Source organism: Callithrix jacchus, chromosome 18 (genome assembly GCF_049354715.1).
Source record: "Callithrix jacchus isolate 240 chromosome 18, calJac240_pri, whole genome shotgun sequence".
NCBI lineage: Eukaryota > Metazoa > Chordata > Mammalia > Primates > Cebidae > Callithrix > Callithrix jacchus.
Window position 1 is genome coordinate 30,144,763 of NC_133519.1, and position 19,995 is coordinate 30,164,757.

The following is a 19,995-nucleotide window of genomic DNA, read 5'->3' on the forward strand; positions in this document are numbered from 1 at the left end:
CTGGTGTGATCTCGGCTCACTGCAACCTCTGCCCTCTGGGTTCAAGCGATTTTCCTGCCTTGGCCTCCCGAGTAGCTGGAATTATAGGCACCTGCCCCCATGCCTGGCTTATCTTTTCATATTTTTAGTAGAGGTTTCACCATGTTGGCCAGGCTGGTCTCGAACTCCTGACCTCTGGCGATCCACCCACTTAGGCCTCCCAAAGTGTTAGGATTACAGGAGCGAGCCACCGTGCCTGGTCTGGGACTGCATATTCTAAAAGGTAATTTGAGACTGCTTCATAACTTACAGTGCCCAAAGTAATAATGAGGTCCACTTAATTTTTTCTCTAGAAGCAAGGGCAGAACCATTAAAAGTAATTGCTGTTTTTGCCATTACTTTCAATGTATACATATATGTATATTATATATACATTACTGTATATTATTAAATCTATAATTAATTCTATATACTATTACTTTTAATTGCAAAAAAACACAATTCAGTTTACACCAACCTACTACTATACATAATTATCTAGTAATTATATACTATGTATACTTACATATTACAATGTATACTATATATACACATTACATATATATGTATACACACTATAAAATATATACTGTATTACACATATTACATATATGTATATATACCATGTAATTAAATATAATAAATATATACTATATATTTACCTATTACTATATATAAGTATTACATATATGTATACACTATAAAATATATACTATATATACATATTACATATATTTGTATACATATTACTATATATAATGAAAGATTTATGTAGAAATATATAGCATACATAATTAAATATATACTATATATTTAATTACATATACATATATACTATTATACTATATATAATTATACATACTATATATAAACATAAATTATAAATTATATATATTTAATTACATAGCAATATGTAATTAAATGTATAATTAAATATATAATCTATTTTGCATTAATATTAAAATTATAAATTGTATAGTATAAAATAATTATAGATTATATATTATTAAATATATGTGTATAGTTATAGATAACTAAGAACAGCTCTATGTAAAAACTATGTATTTAATATATGTAATAACTATATATAGATGTATATATATGTATATTCATATAAACAGGCAAACATTTCCTTTCTATTGATCTCAGGTCCTTAGACAAACTCAGCCAATTGTCAATCAGAAAATTTTAAATTTACCTGTGGCCTAGAAGCCCCTGCTTCAAGTTGTCCTGCTTTTCTAAACCAAACTAATGTTGGATGTATTTGATTAATGTCTCATGTCTCCAAAAACCATATAAAATCGGGCTGTGCCCTACTCACCTTGAGCACATGTTCTCAGGACCTCCTGATGGCTGTGTCACTGGCCACGGTAACTCATATTTGGCTCACAATAAATCTCTTCAAATATTTTACAGAGTTGAACTTTTTTGTTGACACCATCTAGTTCACAAATAGAGCATTGGCTTCAAGGAGACAGCTACAGGAGCAAAGGCAGATCATATAAACAGAAGTTGGTAGGTTGGAGCTTGTGAAAAGATCTTTAATTCTGCATTTTCTCAGAGAAATAGGAAGGTCCTCCGCTAACAGTAGGAATAGGGAGATGTGTGTGTTTTAAGGAGAAAATTTGAAATAGTTCAAGAGAATCAATAAAGGCACTAGAAAAAATGTAGTATAACTACCAGTAGCACTAAAGGCCTGTCAAAAAATATGAAACATTTAGTAGCCCAGCCTATATGACTTCAACATAGCAGTAATAAACTCTGTTGTAAACAGATATTAAAAAAAAATTTTTTTTTTGAGATGGAGTCTCACTCTGCCGCCTAGCGGTCTCAACTCACTGCAATGTCTGCCTCCTGGGTTCAAGGGATTCGCCCACCTCAGCCTCCTGAGTAGTTGGGACCACAGGTGTGCACCACCGCACTTGGCTATTTTTTGTAGAGATGGAATTTCACCATGTTAGCTAGGCTGGTCTCGAACTCTTGACCTTAAATGATCCTGCCTCAGCTTTCCAAAATGCTGGGATTACAGTAAATGCAAGCCTCCATGTCCAGCCTGAAAAATTAATTTTTAAAGTATATAGATTACGTGGAGTATAATGCATAAGTCCTAAATACATGTTCCAACAGGGTATTTTTAAGAATGTGTTAATCATAAATACTCGTGAGTTGGGATAAAATTTCAGTGACAACATCAACACATCACTCAAAAAAGCTCTTCCGACTCACTTGGGCAGCTCACTCATCCACCAAAACTGGGATGACTCAAAGTAAGTATGGCCCTTGCGCAAAGACAATATGCAAAGTCAGGAAGTAAGTCTTTTTTTTTAAGACATTAAATAGACAATACAACCAAATGAAACTTGACTGGACCCTGGACCAAAATAAACAAACGAGGGCAACTGGAGAAGTCTGACTATAAATTGTGTATTACATATTATGGAGTTAACTAGCTTTCTTACATATCATACAGGTATTATGGTCACGTAAGTGAATGTCCTTACTTTAGGAAAAAATATGCTACAGTATTTACGGGTAAAGAAAGGGTCATAATGTCCCAACTTACTTTCAAATGGCCACCAAAAATTGTGTTTCTTTATATATAGACACATAATACACACATATGTATCTTTATACATACATGTATAAAGATATGTATAATACAAATATACATATAAAATACATATACATAAAACTAAAAAGATTAGCAACTCGTGAATCTGGGCAAAGGTACATGGTATTCAACTTATTGATTGGAAAGTTTTTTAAGCAGTTGAAGTAATGAAATATTTCTAAGTAGCCCTGTTGTGTGATTTTGAATAGACTTATCCAATTACATTAACAAATGCAAGTTTATGTCTATTTCATGTTCATGCCTACAAGTTTGTATATTCTAACACAGGACACATCTAAAAATGGAAAAAATAAGCAGCAAGGTAACGGAAGCTCAGTAACTGTAGAGAGAGTGAAAAACGGTTGCTACTGGGAAGAAATCTTTGGTGGAGAAAGGTAGGTGGTACCAGTGTGTGTGTGTGTGTAATGGTACAGATTAGAAACATTTTCTGTTCTTACTCTATAAGCCTTATAAAACTGTCTAATTTCTCAAATTTTATGTATGCATACCTTCTTTTTTGAACAATCTCACTCTGTCACTCTGTCACCCAGGCTGGAATGCAGTGGCATGATCTCAGCTCACCGCAACCTCTGCCTCCTGGGTTCAAGCAATTCTCCTGCCTCAGCCTCCTGAGTAGCAGAGACCACAGGCATGTGCCCCCATGACTGGCTTTTTTTTTTTATTTCTTAGTAGAGATGTGGTTTCACCATGTTGGTCAGACTGGTCTCGAACTCCTGACTTCAAATGATCCGCTGACCTTGGCTTCCCAAAGTGCTAGGATTATAGGTGCTAGCCACAACTTTAATGTTTTAAAAAATCCAATTAAAAGAATTGTTTTACTTTGTATCCTCTTTCTTACCAATCCCACAGTTTCTTCTTATTGCATACTGTTTTAATGCTTTACTTAACATTAGAAGAAATAAAACAAAGTTGGTCATAAGGGAACATTAAAAGCCCAATAGATCAGTATCTATAAAGTTTTTGCTTCTTAATAGGCACAAATCTAATACAATTTTCACTTCTTGCTTTTTTTCTCATGTAGTTATAATGTGAAAGAGGAAAAAATAAACCTCAAATTGTAAAATATTATGCTGTATTTATATATGAAAAAGTTAAAAGTGAAATTGTGATCGTATAGGGAGCAAAATGTTTATGTAAAAGTATAATCATTTTGCAGTTGGCTGAAATGCAATACTGCTATATTTAGCTTTAAAAATGGCAAAAACTTAAATGTCTGTTCAAATATTAATAATTTGTGAGTTCTTTTTTAAAAGACAGAAGGGCCAGTAATTAATAAAGACAAGTGTTCAGATTTATTTGGAAATTCACAGTTTCTAATGGCACTACAGCTCCGTAGTTACATATTGAAAATTCTCTTTCCACATCACACAGATCACATAATTTCTCACCCTACCTCTGCTCTCATCTGGACCTCTTTTCAAGGGGCTTCTATAAAATCAGGCTCTCTTGCTCTGAATGGCTAACTGTGCAGACTGGAAAGAAATGTAAATAATCTAAAACACGCTGTTAAACTAAAGCAGCAACTTAAACAAACAAAAAAGGCTTTAAATAAGTCACATTACAAACAATACCCAAGAAAGGTATTAGACAAGTTTAAAAAGTTATTACTAAAAGTGCTTAATAACTTAAATATCACAACACAAAATGGTCAATTCTCTCCCTTTCAAAAAGAACATGTTTCACTTTCATTCATTACTATACAATCACACTAAGAAATCATTTTATTCAAATACAGTTGCTGCCAATTATTTTTTGAAGACAAAAAAAAAAGACAGACATCGACATCACATATGTATACCTCTGCACATTTGTAGCCAATATGAAACAAACATCAAGGAATAATAATCCCTTAGACTTAGCCAATTAGACAAAGTTTGACAAACTCACTAACTGGATCTGTGCATATGTATATAGGCAGTGATTATATCATATGAGACTTGTACTAATTGGTCAAACCTTCAAATTTTAAATTTGCAGTAATAAAAATAGTGAAAGTTTGGAGGGTTAGTGTTTATTGTGAATGTTTAAAATGTAAGCTAAAGAAAATATTCACAAATGGTTAAGTGTGTTTAAAAGGTGAATTTGTCAAAAATTTGTTTGCATATATCAGTTGTTTGCAAAAAAACGATCCTGTAGGGTTTTCTCACTGAGTTAGTAACTAAGTAAAAAGTAATCCAGTCTGAATAGGTGAAAATAATAACAGCATCACCATTTACCTAAAAGAACAGACTTAAAAATTCCATTGAGTATTCATTTCCAGTGAGTTCGCTAAACAAAGATCTAGTTGGCAAGTCTTTAGGATCTTTACACTGTCTGACCCACATTGCTGAGCTTCAGGTACAGACCCCCTCAAAGCCTTGTAGTGTTTGCAGCTTCAAAAACCTAACAAAGTTATAAAAGAAATCAAATAACAGAAAAAGTTCTCCCTCCTCTTCCAGTGGCATTATAAATAGACAAAAGGCACATAAATATGGGAAGGTGCAAGAAATAGGAACAAAGCTAAAGGAAGAGGTTTAGGTTTTCATTCCTATCCCAACTAAGGAACTGGGCTTCCAAATTACTTTGTCTCAGTAATTAATCTTGTGAAAAAACATCTTTATAAAATGTCTACCATTGTTCTTATAGGAAGTGATCAGCTTTGTAAAACTGGAGCTCATTAACCAAGATTGACACAATCCCATCTACTTTTTAAAAACGCAGAAATCATAATTTCTGAATACCTTTCCCATTAATATTTTCTCCCTCCTCAAACCCTTCAAATATCACAGACTGTTCTTCGAAGAACAACAACAAAAAAGTCTTCAGTATGAAAAGTTCAATTAATTTTAGATATGTCCCGAGACTGCTGTAACACCAAATGTTCCCACGGTGATCTCTTTGTTTCCTTTGATTATGTCATGCAGGCTCGGCAATGATCCTGACTTAGTCTGTATTAGAGTTTTTATCAATTTTCCTTGGTCTTGGACTTTAGATCGCCTTCGTTTTAAAGCCCTCTTCTCAGTTTTTGTCTTTTGAGACTGTCCATTGCACAGACTTGTGCAAGCTGAAATGCCACAAAAATAGGACTCTTCTGACTGTGATGAAGTTTCTGAGCTTCCTTCAGATGGAGGACCTTTATAAGAAGAGTGATAAACTTCTCCCATATTAGAAAAATCTCTCTGGTTCGTAAAGGGCTTCCTTCCTTTAATGTCTCCGTTGGCTATGGGGTGCAACGGTTCTGCAGGCTTTATGGTCTCAATTTTTTCAATTTTGTACTTGCAGCGCTTCTTCTATAACATAAGTAAAAGAAAAGTTAGTAATGATATTTCCCATAGTAACCTTATCAAACATCTAGAGAGCTGAGCTAATAGAGAAAAGTGCCACCTCCTGGTAAAAAGTAAAACAGTATTTTAAACAGCACAGAACACACTGTTACGTTCTATATAGATATTACCATCACCTTCCCATTTGGTATATATTACTGAATCAAATTCCTTATATTGCTTAGGGGCTACCTAAGAATATAGGTTTAGGGAGTGATACTAATACTGAATATTTACTATGTGCCATATATCATACAGGTTGCTTTCATGTATTCTGGTAGTTATTAACCCTGAAAGGTGAGTATTTCATCCTTGATTCTTTTTTTTTATTTTACTTTAGGTTCTGGGGTACATGCGCAGCTCATGCAGGGTTGTTGCATAGGTGCATACATAACCAGGTGGTTTGCTGCCTCTATTCCCCCTTTGACTATATCTGGCATTTCTCCCCATGTTATCCCTCCTCACCCCTCGCTGTCCCTCCCCTAGCAACCCCCAACTGTCCCAGTGTGTGATGCTCCTCTCCCTGAGTCTACATGCTCTCATTGTTCAACATCCGCCTATGAGTGACAATATGTGGTGTTTGGTTTTCTGTTCTTGTGCCAGTCATCCTTGATTCTTAAATGAAAAAAGCAATGTTCAGAGGCTTAGTTCCTAAGTTAGGATGTAGTAAGTAGCCAGGGTGAGATTGAATCTTAGGCTATTTGCCTACAAAGCCCAAGTTCTTTCTTTCACCTAAATGTAAATACTACTAATTAAAATTGGTATAACTTAATTTGAAAGGTAAAATGAAAAAGCAAAGACTCTGAAGCCAAAAAAACCTAAGTAATTCCAATTTTCTGTTTTTTCATTTAAAAAAAAAATGAGGATAACATCATCTTCAGGTTGTGGCGAGGATTAAAGGAATGGTGCATGCTCTGTGCTTGGCATACATTAGGTAATAAATAATGACAATCATCCAAAGATCAACAAATGTTTTTTATAAATGGTCAGATAGTAAATATTTTAGTCTTTGCAGGTCACATATTTTTTCTCGTGCATGTTGTTCTGTTTTATTTCATCATTCTTTAAAAATGAGAAAACCTATCTTGGCTCATGGCCCATATCAAGTAGACTACATATGGCCTGTGGGTCACAGCTTGCTGACCTCTATAAATATTTATTTACACCATTACCATGAGATAAAATAAAGATTCAGTTAAGGACTATGTAAAGGTAATTACCTTAAGCCTTTCAACCTCTTCAGTTAATATCACAAAACATGGCAACAAACTTAAAAAGAAATAAACAATTACCTTCTTTTCTGGAGAAAACTTGAGGGGTTCTACAATATACAAATCATTTGGGTCTACTGTAAGTAAAAAAAAAAAAAAAGCATGTAAAATGTAAACTGGAATTATTTGCTATAATTAAACACTAAAAAAGAAAAAAATCATTCCTTAGTTATCATCCTCTAGTAATAGAACCAACGAATTACTATCAGGTTAACTATATATCTATGCATTTTAATTCGTAAGCAGAAAAAGGCAAAGTGAAAGATGATATGATTCCTGTACTTGACTGGTAGTCTTCGAATAACTACACTTCCTTAAGTTTTTAACTAGTAGCTGGTTATCAACCAACACAATAAAGATCTTTTTTGAGGCCCAGCCCCACTCTTTTACCTGATGAGAAAAGAAACATTCCTGGGTAAGCTAACACCAAACCCGCAGATCATCTGAATACTTCCCTAAAAGATTAGCCCCTAAACTGTGTCAGAAAGGTGGATTAACAATGTGCAACAAGTAGTTGTGACCATGTTTGGAAGCCAGTTAGAGAAGTAAACATAAAAAGAGATCTAACATATTTTTCTCTGTTTATTACTATGATCAAAACTATAAAATCCAATATCTAAAAACAGCTAGAACATTCAGTATATATTCCTAGGCAATAATGAACATTTCTGGCATAGTGAATAAATTAGATTAGTTTTAGCCCAAAGTTCTTAAGATTTCATTACTCTAAGCAGATTCCAGATATTTCCCTACCCTACCCCAACACTGACAAAATAAACACACATAAAAAAGAGGCTATGAGACTTTAGTCCTATTCAATACACTAAAAGTAAACAATTTAAGGCTGACACAGACAAAAGTTTATTCATAGCAAATTCACTATAAAAGCTTCATGTCTGAGAAATTTATTAATATCACAATTCAATGAATTATAATTTTTACATTATATTCCAGAGATTAGAAAGTCATCAAATATATGAAAATATCAAAACATTCCTCTAAATAGTCATTTCTATCAGATTACTAATCTTAATTTTTTTAATGATGTCTATTTTTAGAAACAGAATGACATCTATTTCTAGAAATAGTCAACCTCTCCAATGAAAGCAAGTAAGTAACAACGTGTTTTGTTTTGTTTTTTTAATCACTAAAAGCATTGAAGAGCTTCTAAGAAAGTAATACCTAGGCTAAAACTGAAAGAAAGTGGGAACCCAGACAGTCAAGTGGAAAACAAACGTCATTTTTGCCCTGAGAACATTTGCCAACACAAGAATATATGAACTTTGGTTCTGATGGTACCATAAGGGCCTGATCAGAAATCAGGTCCTAGGGTCCACCCAAAGTTTAGTATAATAAGATACCACCTCCCTGCGTACAGTAAGCTGAGACTGCAAAGGACTAACTATAACCTCAGGGAAAGAATGAAGTCATGCATGAACTTGCAGTCCAAATTCTCATCACCTGGTGGCCCAACAAACCTCAAGTCATGAATGTAAGGTATTACAAGAATGTTTAACAGACACACACATTCCCTCTCAAATAAGAAGCTATATTCTAGGCCTCAAATTCTCCCTACAGATAATTTTTCAAAGAGAAAAACTAGCACACAAAGACACAACACACCTTACAAAGACAATGAACAGATTCACAAAAATTTAAGATATTATAATTATCAAACACAAACTGTAAAGACAATTATGCTTAATATGTCTAAAAAATAAGCTTGAAAATACCTTCAGGAAACATGTAACAAGAAAAAAAACAGACCTGGACTTTTAAAAAATACAAAAAGAATTCCTCGAAATGGAAAAAATAACTGAAACTGAAAACTCAATGAATAAATTTAGGAATAGCAAGACTGCTGGCCTGGAAGCATATCAGAAGATATCATCTACAATACACCTCAAAAAGTCAAAAAGACAGAGTAGTTTACAAGACAGGGAAGATACAGGGAGAAGTAGCACATTTAATTAAATACAAGAAACTAAAAGACACTGGGGCACAGGGAATATTTGGGAGGAAAAAATGATGGTTGAGAATTTCTTAGTACCAATAAAAGAAACCTACCAATCCAGAGCTCCAAAGAGCCACAAATCTCAAAATGACAAAGAAAAAAAAAGAGGAGATTAGTATTTCAGTTCTAACTAATGGCAAATGAAAGCTCTGAAGAATAAAGAAATGAGTAAACATGTGGGTAAATTTAATGAATATTAAGTATAAAAAGAAATAATACCTAGTTGAATTAAAGTTAAGCAGAAAAATAGAATTAAAATATATAAGAACAGTAACATATAAATATGGCTGGGGAAAAATAAGAGTTTTAAGATCTCTGTATTGTTCAGGAGAAGATAAAAGTATTAATGAACTTGAGACTTTGGTAGGCATTAATACTTGTGACTTTTAGGGTAACTAGTAAAAGAACAGAACCAACACACAACTTCCAACTTAATGGCAGTAAAAGGGCATATTTACTTCCTCCCCAACAAAAAATCTTAATGAAGGCAAGGAAGGGGGAAAAAAAAAAGACAAAAAATTGGATAACCCTGCCCATTTAATTTTTACAAGCCTTACATATCAAAACTCAACATGAGAAAATATTACATGCCAATCTTATTCACATAGATGCAAAATTCCTACATAATTATCTAACAAATTATATAAAAATAATACATGCAGTACAGAATCCACAGACATATATATCATGACCAAGTGGTACTAAAAATACAATTAAATTTTAACATTAGAAAATCAATATAATTCATGTTCATGACATAAAATGGAAATAAAATCTAACATTAAAAATCTATAAAATACCTATGATAATAGGTAATACATAATGACAAAATACATACTAAAAATTCCACAAAACAACTATGACAAATATAACCTTAGCAGTAAAACAGTGCAAGTTTTCCCTTTGGGAACAAGACAAAGATACTTGTCAATTACTTCTATTTAACACTGCTGAAAATGCAAGCCAAGACAGTTAAGAAAGCAAAGGAAATAAAAGCTATCAGGACTGCAAAGGAAGAAACAAAACTGTCTTTTTTCTCAGTATTTGTACCTGTATTCACTGAAAATCCAAAATAATCTGCAAGTGAACTAGGAAAACAACATTGCTTATATAGAAAGTTCACCCTAAAATTCACATAAAATCTCAAGAGACCTAAATAAGGAAAATAATTTTAGAAAGAACAAAGTTAGATAACTCAACACTTCCAAATTTCAACACACATTACAAAGCTACAGTAATCAAAGTAGTAGAGTACTGGCATAAACACAAATACACCAGCGTAACAAAATAAAGAACCCAGAGACAAGCCCTCATGAACATGGTTGAATCATTTTTAAGAAGGGTACCAAGACCACTCAATGGGAAAAGGACAGTCTCTTCAACAAATGGTACTTAGAAAACTGAATATTCACATTCAAAAGAATGAAACCAGGCCTTTATCTTATACTATATACAAAAATTAACACAAAATAGATTAAAGACCTATAAAATCTATAGAAGTCCTAGAATAAAACATGGGGAGAAGCTTCATGACCTTGAACTTGACAATGATTTCCTAGATATGACCCAAAAGTACAGGCAACAATAACACAATAGACAAATGGGACTTCATTGAACTTAAAAATTGTACATAAAGAAGACAATCAAAAGAGTGAAAAAGCAACCTAAAGGATGAGGGAAAATATTCGCAAATCATATTATCTAATAGGGGTTATAATACAGAATGGGAGTTATAAAGAATTCCCTGAACTCAACAACAAAAAAAATCAAACGATCCAACTAAAAAATGGGCAAAGGACCTGGAAACACATTTTTCTAAAGAAGATATACGAATGGCCAACAAGCATACTGAAAATATGCTGGACATCACTGATCATCAGAGCAATGCAAATCAAAACCATGAGACATCACCTCACACCCATTAGGATTACTACTATTAAAAACTGGAATGCTTATGAGTTGTTGGTGAGATTGTAAAATGGTGCTGTCACTACGGAAAACACTACGGAGATTTGGTAAAAATTAAAATATGAACTATCAGATGATCTAGCAATCCCACTTCCAAGTATATAGCTAAAAGAACAGAAAGCAAGGTTCCAAAGAGGTATCTGTATACCCCCGAGCAGCACTACTCACACAACGGCCAAGAGGGGAAGCAATTTTTACCTAAAAATAGGTAAAATCAAATGTCTACTTATAGATGAATGGATAAAGAAAATGTGGTATATAAATACAGTGGATTTACTATTATTCACTCTTTAAGAGGAAAAAAATTCTGTCACATGCTATAATATAAATAAACCTTGAGGACATTATATTGAGTGAAATAAGCCAATCACACAAATACAAATACTGTATGAGTCCACTTGTATGGGGTATCGAAAGTAGTTAAATTCAGAGAAACAGAAAATAGAATAGTGGTTGCCAGGGACTGATGGAGGGAGAAAAGGGGAATTGGTTAGTGAACAGAGTTTAGATTTGCAAGATGAAAACATTCCGAAGATCTGTTTCACAACAATATAAATATACTTAATATTAATGAACTGTGCCCTTAAAAACTGTTAAAATGATAAATTTTATGTTTTTTATCACAATAAAAAAAGACATGGTCTCTCCACAGAGCTTAGAAGTGAAAATAAGGCAAGTAAAAATAGGTAAAATCAAAGCATACTATGATAAGTGCCATAAGAAGAGAACTTATTGCTGGGCATGTAGCTCATGCCAGCAATCCCAGCACTTTGGGAGGCCGAGGCGGGTAGATCATGAGGTCAAAGAGTTCGAGACCAGCCTGGCCAACATGGTGAAACCCCATGTCTACTAAGAATACAAAAATTAGCCAGGCGTGGTGGCAAGTGCCTGCAATCCCAGCTACTCGGGAGGCTGAGGCAGGAGAATCACTTGAACCTGGGAGGCAGAGGTTACAGTGAACAGAGATCGTGCCACTGCATCCCAGCCTGGGTGACAGAGCAAGACTCTGTCTCAAAAAAAAGAAGAGAATGTATCAAACAATAGAAGAAATGAATTAACTATTGGTAGAATCAGGACTAAAGTCAGTCTCCTACCTACTCTACTCAACTTTCTTTACTTCTAAAGATAAACCAAATGACATTGTTGTTTAAAATAGAAGTAATGCTATTATCAGGTACAAATAGCTACTCTATTTGGCCCTAAAAAACTAGATAAAGAGAAAAGAAATAAGATAGTCATGATTTCACTTAAGATTAGAAATGCTGAGAAGTAAAAATCTAATTTCCTAATTGCGTGAGTATACCTCAAATAAGGAATGTTTAGAATGTGGAGAAACTGTAACTCTCATATGCAGCTGATAGAAGAACAAATTCATATAACAGTCTGGAAAACTGTGTGACAGTATTTGCTAAAGCTGAACATACACATACCCTATGATCCACCAATCCCATTTATAGTATATACCCAACAGAAATGCACATATGTGTTTACCAAAAAATAGGTAACAACCTCAAAATGAAAATAATATAAATGTAAATGAATAATGTATAATATATGTATATAATGAAATACTGTAAGGAACAAAAATAAACAATTGACTATAGTCAATGGCATGGTGAATCTCACAATAGTCAGCCTCAGAAAGTGGCTACTCTGAGAAAGGATTGGCAGTGAGTAAAAGAACACAAGAAGGTTTTTGAGGTACTAATGTTCTACTTAATTTAGGCGTTGTTTACACAGCTATATTCGGTTTGTGAAAATTCATTAAGTTTTACATATATAATATTTTCTTGTATGTAATACTTAAATTAAAATTTTCACTTATAAAAAGACATATCAACCAAAAGAAAAAGAAAAAACAAGGAGGAAGAAGATATTTGCTAGTCTTACTTAACACACATGTAATGGGTTAAGTCTGTAAAGCTTGTGATAATAAACTAGTGAAGCCCATGAATGATTACTTGAATAATTTATTCAATTGAAACATGGTACTCAGTTCCTAAATCCTAAAGAAAGGGGAAACAACCAATGATTATTAAGAAACCACTGCTAAATGAAATATGTAATTAATTTATTTTAATATCAGTATGAAAACAAATTTCTAATTCTCTTAATAAGCATTAATTACAAGATACTGAAACAGGAAAATATCCCCTTAGCACATATCCATTCACTTAAATGTAAGTATTTAGTGTTAGAAAACAGAACCTAATCATAGATTCTGGGGGGGAAAAAAAAAGAGACCAGATTTTTGTTCATAAAGTACCTCACAGTCCTAGAGACAAAAGGGGTCCTACCTGTAAAAGAAGAGGAGGCAGAAAAGCACAGGATGCTATGGGAGCACATTCAGGTTTTCCATATCTGTTGAACTTTCTCAAACAACCCTTTCTAAAAAGAAATACTTCTAAACAGGAGCATGTGCAAACTAAGTTACCATAATTAAACTAAGCCCCCCTCCCTACCCTCTGGGCTTTTAGGACCAAAGACAGAAAAAAATGTGAAAATGATAAAGTGGCTTTGACACAGTACAAAGACAAAGGCTACTCATATCCATCTTTTATTGCAGATGGTTATGAACACAACACTGACATTATCTTTATGCCAGAAGCCAGTTTCATGTTTATATATACATATTATATATCCTCAAAAATCTACCTTCTTTGCCAGTTAACTGTAGAGACTTGGATCTGATGAGTGGGAATGAAGTTCTTCTTTTCAAATTCATATCATCATAGGAAGAGAAACACCTAACATGTTAAGAAAAATACATATTGGTTGCAACAAGCAAAGTACATATAATTTACTCTTTTGTTGAGGCTAAACAGAGGTTATGAGAACTGTGCTTACCATGCAAGACTAACTCTAATACTCCAGTTACTGCTAATACAGGTAAAAAAAAAAAATTTAAAGATGTCTGTCTACAGAGATCTTTAAATTTTCTAAATACCTTTTAGAAAAGGTACTGTATTAAAATATGTATTCTCTTCCTCCTTTGAATTCCACATTTGAGAAACTTTCTCAACCAAGTATTTCAAGGGTTTCATGTACTTACTATTAGTGTTTTCTTTATTATAGTCTACACAGCCATGTTAGGCACAGGAAGATCTCACTATCCAATGATGTTTTTAACATTTTGGTTTCAAGATAATCATACAGGGAAAGGAATTACCTCAGTCTCCCTTTATTTGCTTAAAATTTCTCAAAAATATATAGAAAATAGTAAAAAAATAAAATTGTGAAATATAATGCTGACATTACCTTTTAGGGCTTGGATACTGATTACTTTTAGGAAGTTTTGAAATATAATCTCCATCAAATTGAGAAGTGTTTCGACAACGCTGCATACAAAGCATCAGTCCCAAAATAACACAAAGAACCAAAGATATGAGAAGATAGCTTTGACGATCTGAAACCTGAGATGAGAAGAGGATGAAATCATAATCATAGGAAATCATATTAGGAAAAATATAAGGGTATCTAAAATTCAAAGGAGAAATCATTTTAAACATTTTTTTAATGTGCTTCAAAGACCAGAAATGCAGGGCATGTTCTTTGAAAATAAACTATGACATTGAAAAAAAATTCTTTCCAGCATTGCAATTCTTTCTATAGGAGTGAAACCTATGGAAAGTTTTAGAAATAAAACAATAAACATATTTATGCTTTTATCTATCTCACCAATTGTTCAACTGTTAACATTTTGTCACATCTGTCTTTCCGTTTACACTATCTTCTCCTCAGGGAGGAAAAATAATTGTGCTTTCATTCAGTCTTTCTATCTTATAAAAACGAACTAGCAACCACCTAGTTATTTACACCCAAAACTTGGAGATCAACCTTAATTCCTCAAGGCATATTCTTCTACAACTTAAAAATATTCTGAATTCAGCAAGTTTACACTATTTTTCACTTTCAAAATCCTAGTCAACATCACTTCATCCAGGCTACTCAATTACCTGTTTTTTCTTTCTTTCTTTTTTTTTTTTTTTTTTTTTGGAGACAGAATCTTGCTCTGTTGCCCAGAGACCTTCACTGACTGCAACCTCTGCCTCCCAGGTTCAAAGTAATTCTACTGCCTCAGCCTCCCAAGTAGCTGGGATTACAGGCACATGCCACCACACCCAGCTAATTTTCTTGTATTTTTAGAGATGGGCTTTCATCATGTGGGCCAGGCTGGTCTCCAACTCCTGATCTTGAATGATCTGACTGCCTTGGCCTCCCAAAGTGCTGGGATTACAGGCATACACCATTGTGCCTGGCCTGCAATCACCTCTTAACTGGTTTCCTATCTGCTTCTGCTCCTGCTGTTCCCCAACAGGTAATTCTCCACAGAGCAACAAGTGGAGAGTTTCTCAAAGTGCTAAGCATTAATGACATGATCCGTATCACTTCTTAATACTTTCCAATGATACAATGATTCAAATAAAATTCAGACTCTAAATCGTCTACAAAGTCCTACATGACCAGGCTTCTGCCAATATCCTGAACCCATTTCTCAGCTTCACTTCTCCAGCCATATTAGCTTTCTTTCTGCCCTCAAATACATCATGCTGTTTCTACTCTCCAGTCCGTTGCCCTAGTTCTGCTAGAAACAGGTTTGTTATCATTCCAGGCAATGTGTGGTTGCTAACTCCTCTTGAGCACTTAGTTCTAATACCATCTCCTCAGATAAGCCTTCAAGATCACCTTAACTAAAGCAGCATCCCTTACCACCACCACCCTATGCAAACACATTTAATTTTTTTCACAGTATGTATCACTAGGAGAAATTATCATATATTTATTTACTATGTGTATTCTACCCCTCCCCCAGGTCATAAACCCTGTGAGGCCAGGGACTATTCACTACCGTATGCCACAACCTAGGACTGTACAGCTCACACTTCACATATACTAGATGCTCAATAAATACTTTTTAAATCAATGACATTTTTACTTTGTTAAGCAACTTTATAATCTTTTTTAATGGAAAATGAAGTATGTGTTGCTACTATCAATGTTTACAAAAGGCCTGCTAGAAGTTTTATACCTATATCATAGGTATGACCTAAATTATGAAAGCCATATTTTACAAAAGACTATGATAATTAATTTATTTCCAAAACTTAAAAATGCCACATTCTGGTTTTTGAAAAAGTTCCCTCTAAATGACAATTGTGTTTGGTCAAAGTTTTAGGTTCCATGTTCTTGTTAACAAGCCTGCCTTTATGATAATCTCTATACATGCATTGGGTCTCACAATACCAGCAGTAACAATTACCTCCCGTTTCAATTCTGCTACTGTTGTTGATAAATTTGAAACAAGCTGTGTCATGTTGCTCAGCTGTGCCTGTAGCAACTGAATGGCTTCAGTTTGCCGCTGATCCTATGATTTAAAAACAATTATTTTTCTTTGAATATAAACTACAAACTATGAACTTCATAAATTGAAGTAAAACAATCTTAAAAAACCATTAAGTTATTCCAAAACAAATGTAATAACAGGAATCTCAATAAGTATTGTAAACTTTGAACAGAAATTTTAGAAATAAACAAAACACTTCAAGAATGTGGGACTATGTCTAACCCTCCCCAACAAGAATTATTATTATTATTTTTTTGTCACTCACTGCTACATTTGAAATACTGCCTAACAGAAGTTGATAAAATACTTTCAAATTAACATAGGTTCCATATATATAAACTAGCATATAACCAGAAATATTTTAAAAGTCCCTTAGTGTTTTTAAAACAAAGCAGTTGGCACAAAGACAAATTGAAAATTTTCTGAAGAATGGTTTTGGTTATAAAGTAGGCTCAAAACCATTTCTTAAAAATTTCTTTCATAGCATATTATGTTGGAACTTAGGATGGTACATAATGAAATATCTATGGTTGTTCATCTAATCAATGCTAAAATATCATGAATGAAAGAAATTATCTTTCCTTTTTTCTTAGGCAGCACCAAATTTTAGAAACTTTTATAATCAACAAATATGTCTTATTTATAATATAATATGTGTGCATACTTTAAGGAATTATATATCACATTCATAGTTATGACCCTTTACTAGGGAGACTTAAACTGAAAATCTGAACTTATTATTAAAGTTAGGGAGGAAGAAACAAGGGCAGGAAGAAATCGAGGAAATCTAAAACTCTTTTAGGACCCTATATGAAATATCTACATAACCATTTATTATTCTAGACCTAAGTTTTTCATATTTTGATTCAAAAAGTTTTAAGTCTCAGCTGTGCACCTGTGTGTGGAGAGGGTAAGTGTATAAAACTGCAACAGAAGATTTCACTTACTTCCCTTACTATGATCCACTATGGTACTTTCCATCCTACTTCATCTTACCAAAACGCTAAATGTGACATTTTGAATTGTTTCTTTTGAATCCTGACTTACATTTGACTCTGATAAATTCAAGACAGTTATCAACATTTAAAAGACAAGCTATTAAAGTTAATAAATTGCTTAACACTTCTAATCATGATTAACTTTCAATACTATTAATATACAACATGGTTGAAAAGTACTTATATATGTCTTTGACAAACAAGGATGTTACATATTAGCAAAGACACAGATGTTACATATTAGCAAAGAGAAGATACAGAGGAGGGGGCAATCATATTAAAACTAATTAAAAGCTAAACAAAACACTGTGTTCATGAGTCAGAAGCCTTAATATTAAGATGACGATTATGCAAATGAATCTATAAATTCATCAACACAATCCAAATCAAGATTCAACTTTTTTTGGTGGAGACAGACAAGCTAAGCCTAAAATCCATATAGAAATGCAAAACACCACTACAGCCAAAACAATCTTGTAAAAGAATAAAATTGGAGGACTTAACATTACCTGACTTAAAATGTTAATATAAAGCTAGAGCAAACATAACATGTTGTTACCTTGAAGACAAACAAATCAACAGAACAAAAGCCCAGAAATAGACCCACATATATATGGTTAGTTTATTTTTATCAAATGCACAAAGGAAATTCTGTGGAGAAAGGACAGTCATTCCAACAAATGATTCTAGAACAAATGGATATACATATGCCTTGCTCCTCTGATCCTGACTTTACAAAAAGAACTTTGATCCATACCTTGTAACACATAAAAGTTAACTTAAAATGAATCACAGGCCTAACATAAAACTAAAGCTATTAAACTTGTAGGAAAAACAAAGGAAAAAATATCTTTGTGACTTTGCATTAGGCAAAGATTTCACAGAGCAAAGAGAAAACTGATATACTGGGCTTCAACAAATCAAAAACTTCTGCTCATAACACTGTAAAGACAGTAAGAAAACAAGTAATGGATTAGGAGAAAATATTTGCATAGCATATCTCCAATAAGGACTTATATTCACAATATGTAAAAAAAAAAAAAAAAAAAAAAAACAACCTCTCAAATCTCAATAACAGGAAAACAAATCAACAAGAAAGGAACAACAATTATAATATGCCATGAATGGGAGAGTAAGATGGACCTAACAAAACTCTCTGAAGTATGAGGCCTCCTCACTTCACCATTCCCTAGTCCCAAATAACCTTTTAAAAAAGTGTAAAATTTCTTCATTATGTGATAATACACATATCACACTAGAGGTACAATATTGAAATAGTTCCCTTAAAATCAACAAGATAGGGGAATGGTCATAATTACCAGTCCTACTGTATCACTATATAGCTCTAGCCAAGAGATAGAGAAAAAAAATAAAAAGGTATGACAATCAAAAAGAAGAAACAAAGCTGTTCTTACTTGCAGTCAGTATGATTATCTACGTTAAAACATACACAATTTTAGAGTTTAACGAAGTTGAAGGAAAGTTCACTGCGTTTCTACTTAACACATACAGACAATGTACTATGAATAATGCTCAAGAAAACTTTCTCTAGAGAAGATAATGATGCTAATAGCTATGTAACTTTTCAAACATGACATCATACTAATATAACAGGCTTAATCGCCAGCTAGCAGGGGGAAAAAGTAAAACCACAATACTTATCCTTTTACCAGTGAGATTCCACAGAATTCAGTGGAAATTTATGTAAAAAGTAAGAAAGGGTGAAGACCAACCTGTTCCTCTGCTATTCTTGAAGTATTCTGAAGTTTTACAATTGTTTTATTGAAAGCCTTTTGCATTTCTTCCATTTGTTTTCGGTACCTACAGAGTAAGAATTGGTTTAAATTAGCTTTAATTTCTTATTTATTCCACTTAGTAATGGAAACACACTTCTGATTTTGATATATGAGACAAATCTAATTTTCTTAAAGTAACTCTTACTCAGGCCTATGCAATACAATTCTTTGTAGCTCTTGCTATGTAAAATTTAGTAATTCCTGTGGTTCCCTTGTGATGCAGATGGAGGCAGGGAAAAGTAAGAGCAGGTATGGGGTAGCTAAGTGGGCATGTCACACATGAACACATACAAACATGATTAGCCACTTAATTCCATGCATGAATTAGAAAAAATTCCTATTTCAGATGTAAGACTGCCTTAGTGACAGCTTATTAGTGGCATTTCAATTTAAGAGGTGTTAAGAAAAGGTGGTGTTTTAGGAACTCTAAATACTTGTGTCTAGATAATTGCAAAATGTTGGTAGAGAAGCCCTAAGGACAGACAATGGACATACAAAGGATAAAAAAAGAGTAAATAGGTTTAAAAAGCCATGTCTGGTATCTTAACGATTTGGCACTACCTCTGGAACTTAAAAGCAGAAATTATTACAACTAGAACTAAGATACTGAGACCTGTTTAAAAGAGGGCAAATTGCATTTGAGCCTAATCAT

At 33.4% G+C, this 19,995-nt stretch overlaps 1 protein-coding gene across 4 annotated transcripts in view; it reads right to left on the bottom strand.

Annotated features, from left to right (window-relative positions):
• Nucleotides 1-3,919: 3,919 nt before the first annotated feature.
• The window catches only part of SUCO (SUN domain containing ossification factor), a 76,574-nt gene continuing 60,498 nt past the window's right edge, over nt 3,920-19,995 (bottom strand). For 2 of the 4 annotated variants that reach the window (XR_013529531.1, XR_004736671.3), the window contains 7 exons: nt 19,281-19,368; nt 16,466-16,570; nt 14,464-14,618; nt 13,861-13,952; nt 13,503-13,593; nt 7,245-7,300; nt 3,920-5,919 (listed from right to left, as the gene is read on the bottom strand). Coding sequence is in view for 2 of the 4 variants with exons in the window: in XM_035280272.3 (XP_035136163.2) it covers nt 5,476-5,919; nt 7,245-7,300; nt 13,861-13,952; nt 14,464-14,618; nt 16,466-16,570; nt 19,281-19,368 (940 nt within the window). In the remaining 2 variants the exon portion in view is untranslated. The remainder of the gene's footprint in view (nt 5,920-7,244; nt 7,301-13,502; nt 13,594-13,860; nt 13,953-14,463; nt 14,619-16,465; nt 16,571-19,280; nt 19,369-19,995) is intronic. The other 2 variants (XM_035280272.3, XM_035280271.3) reach the window with 1 other exon arrangement.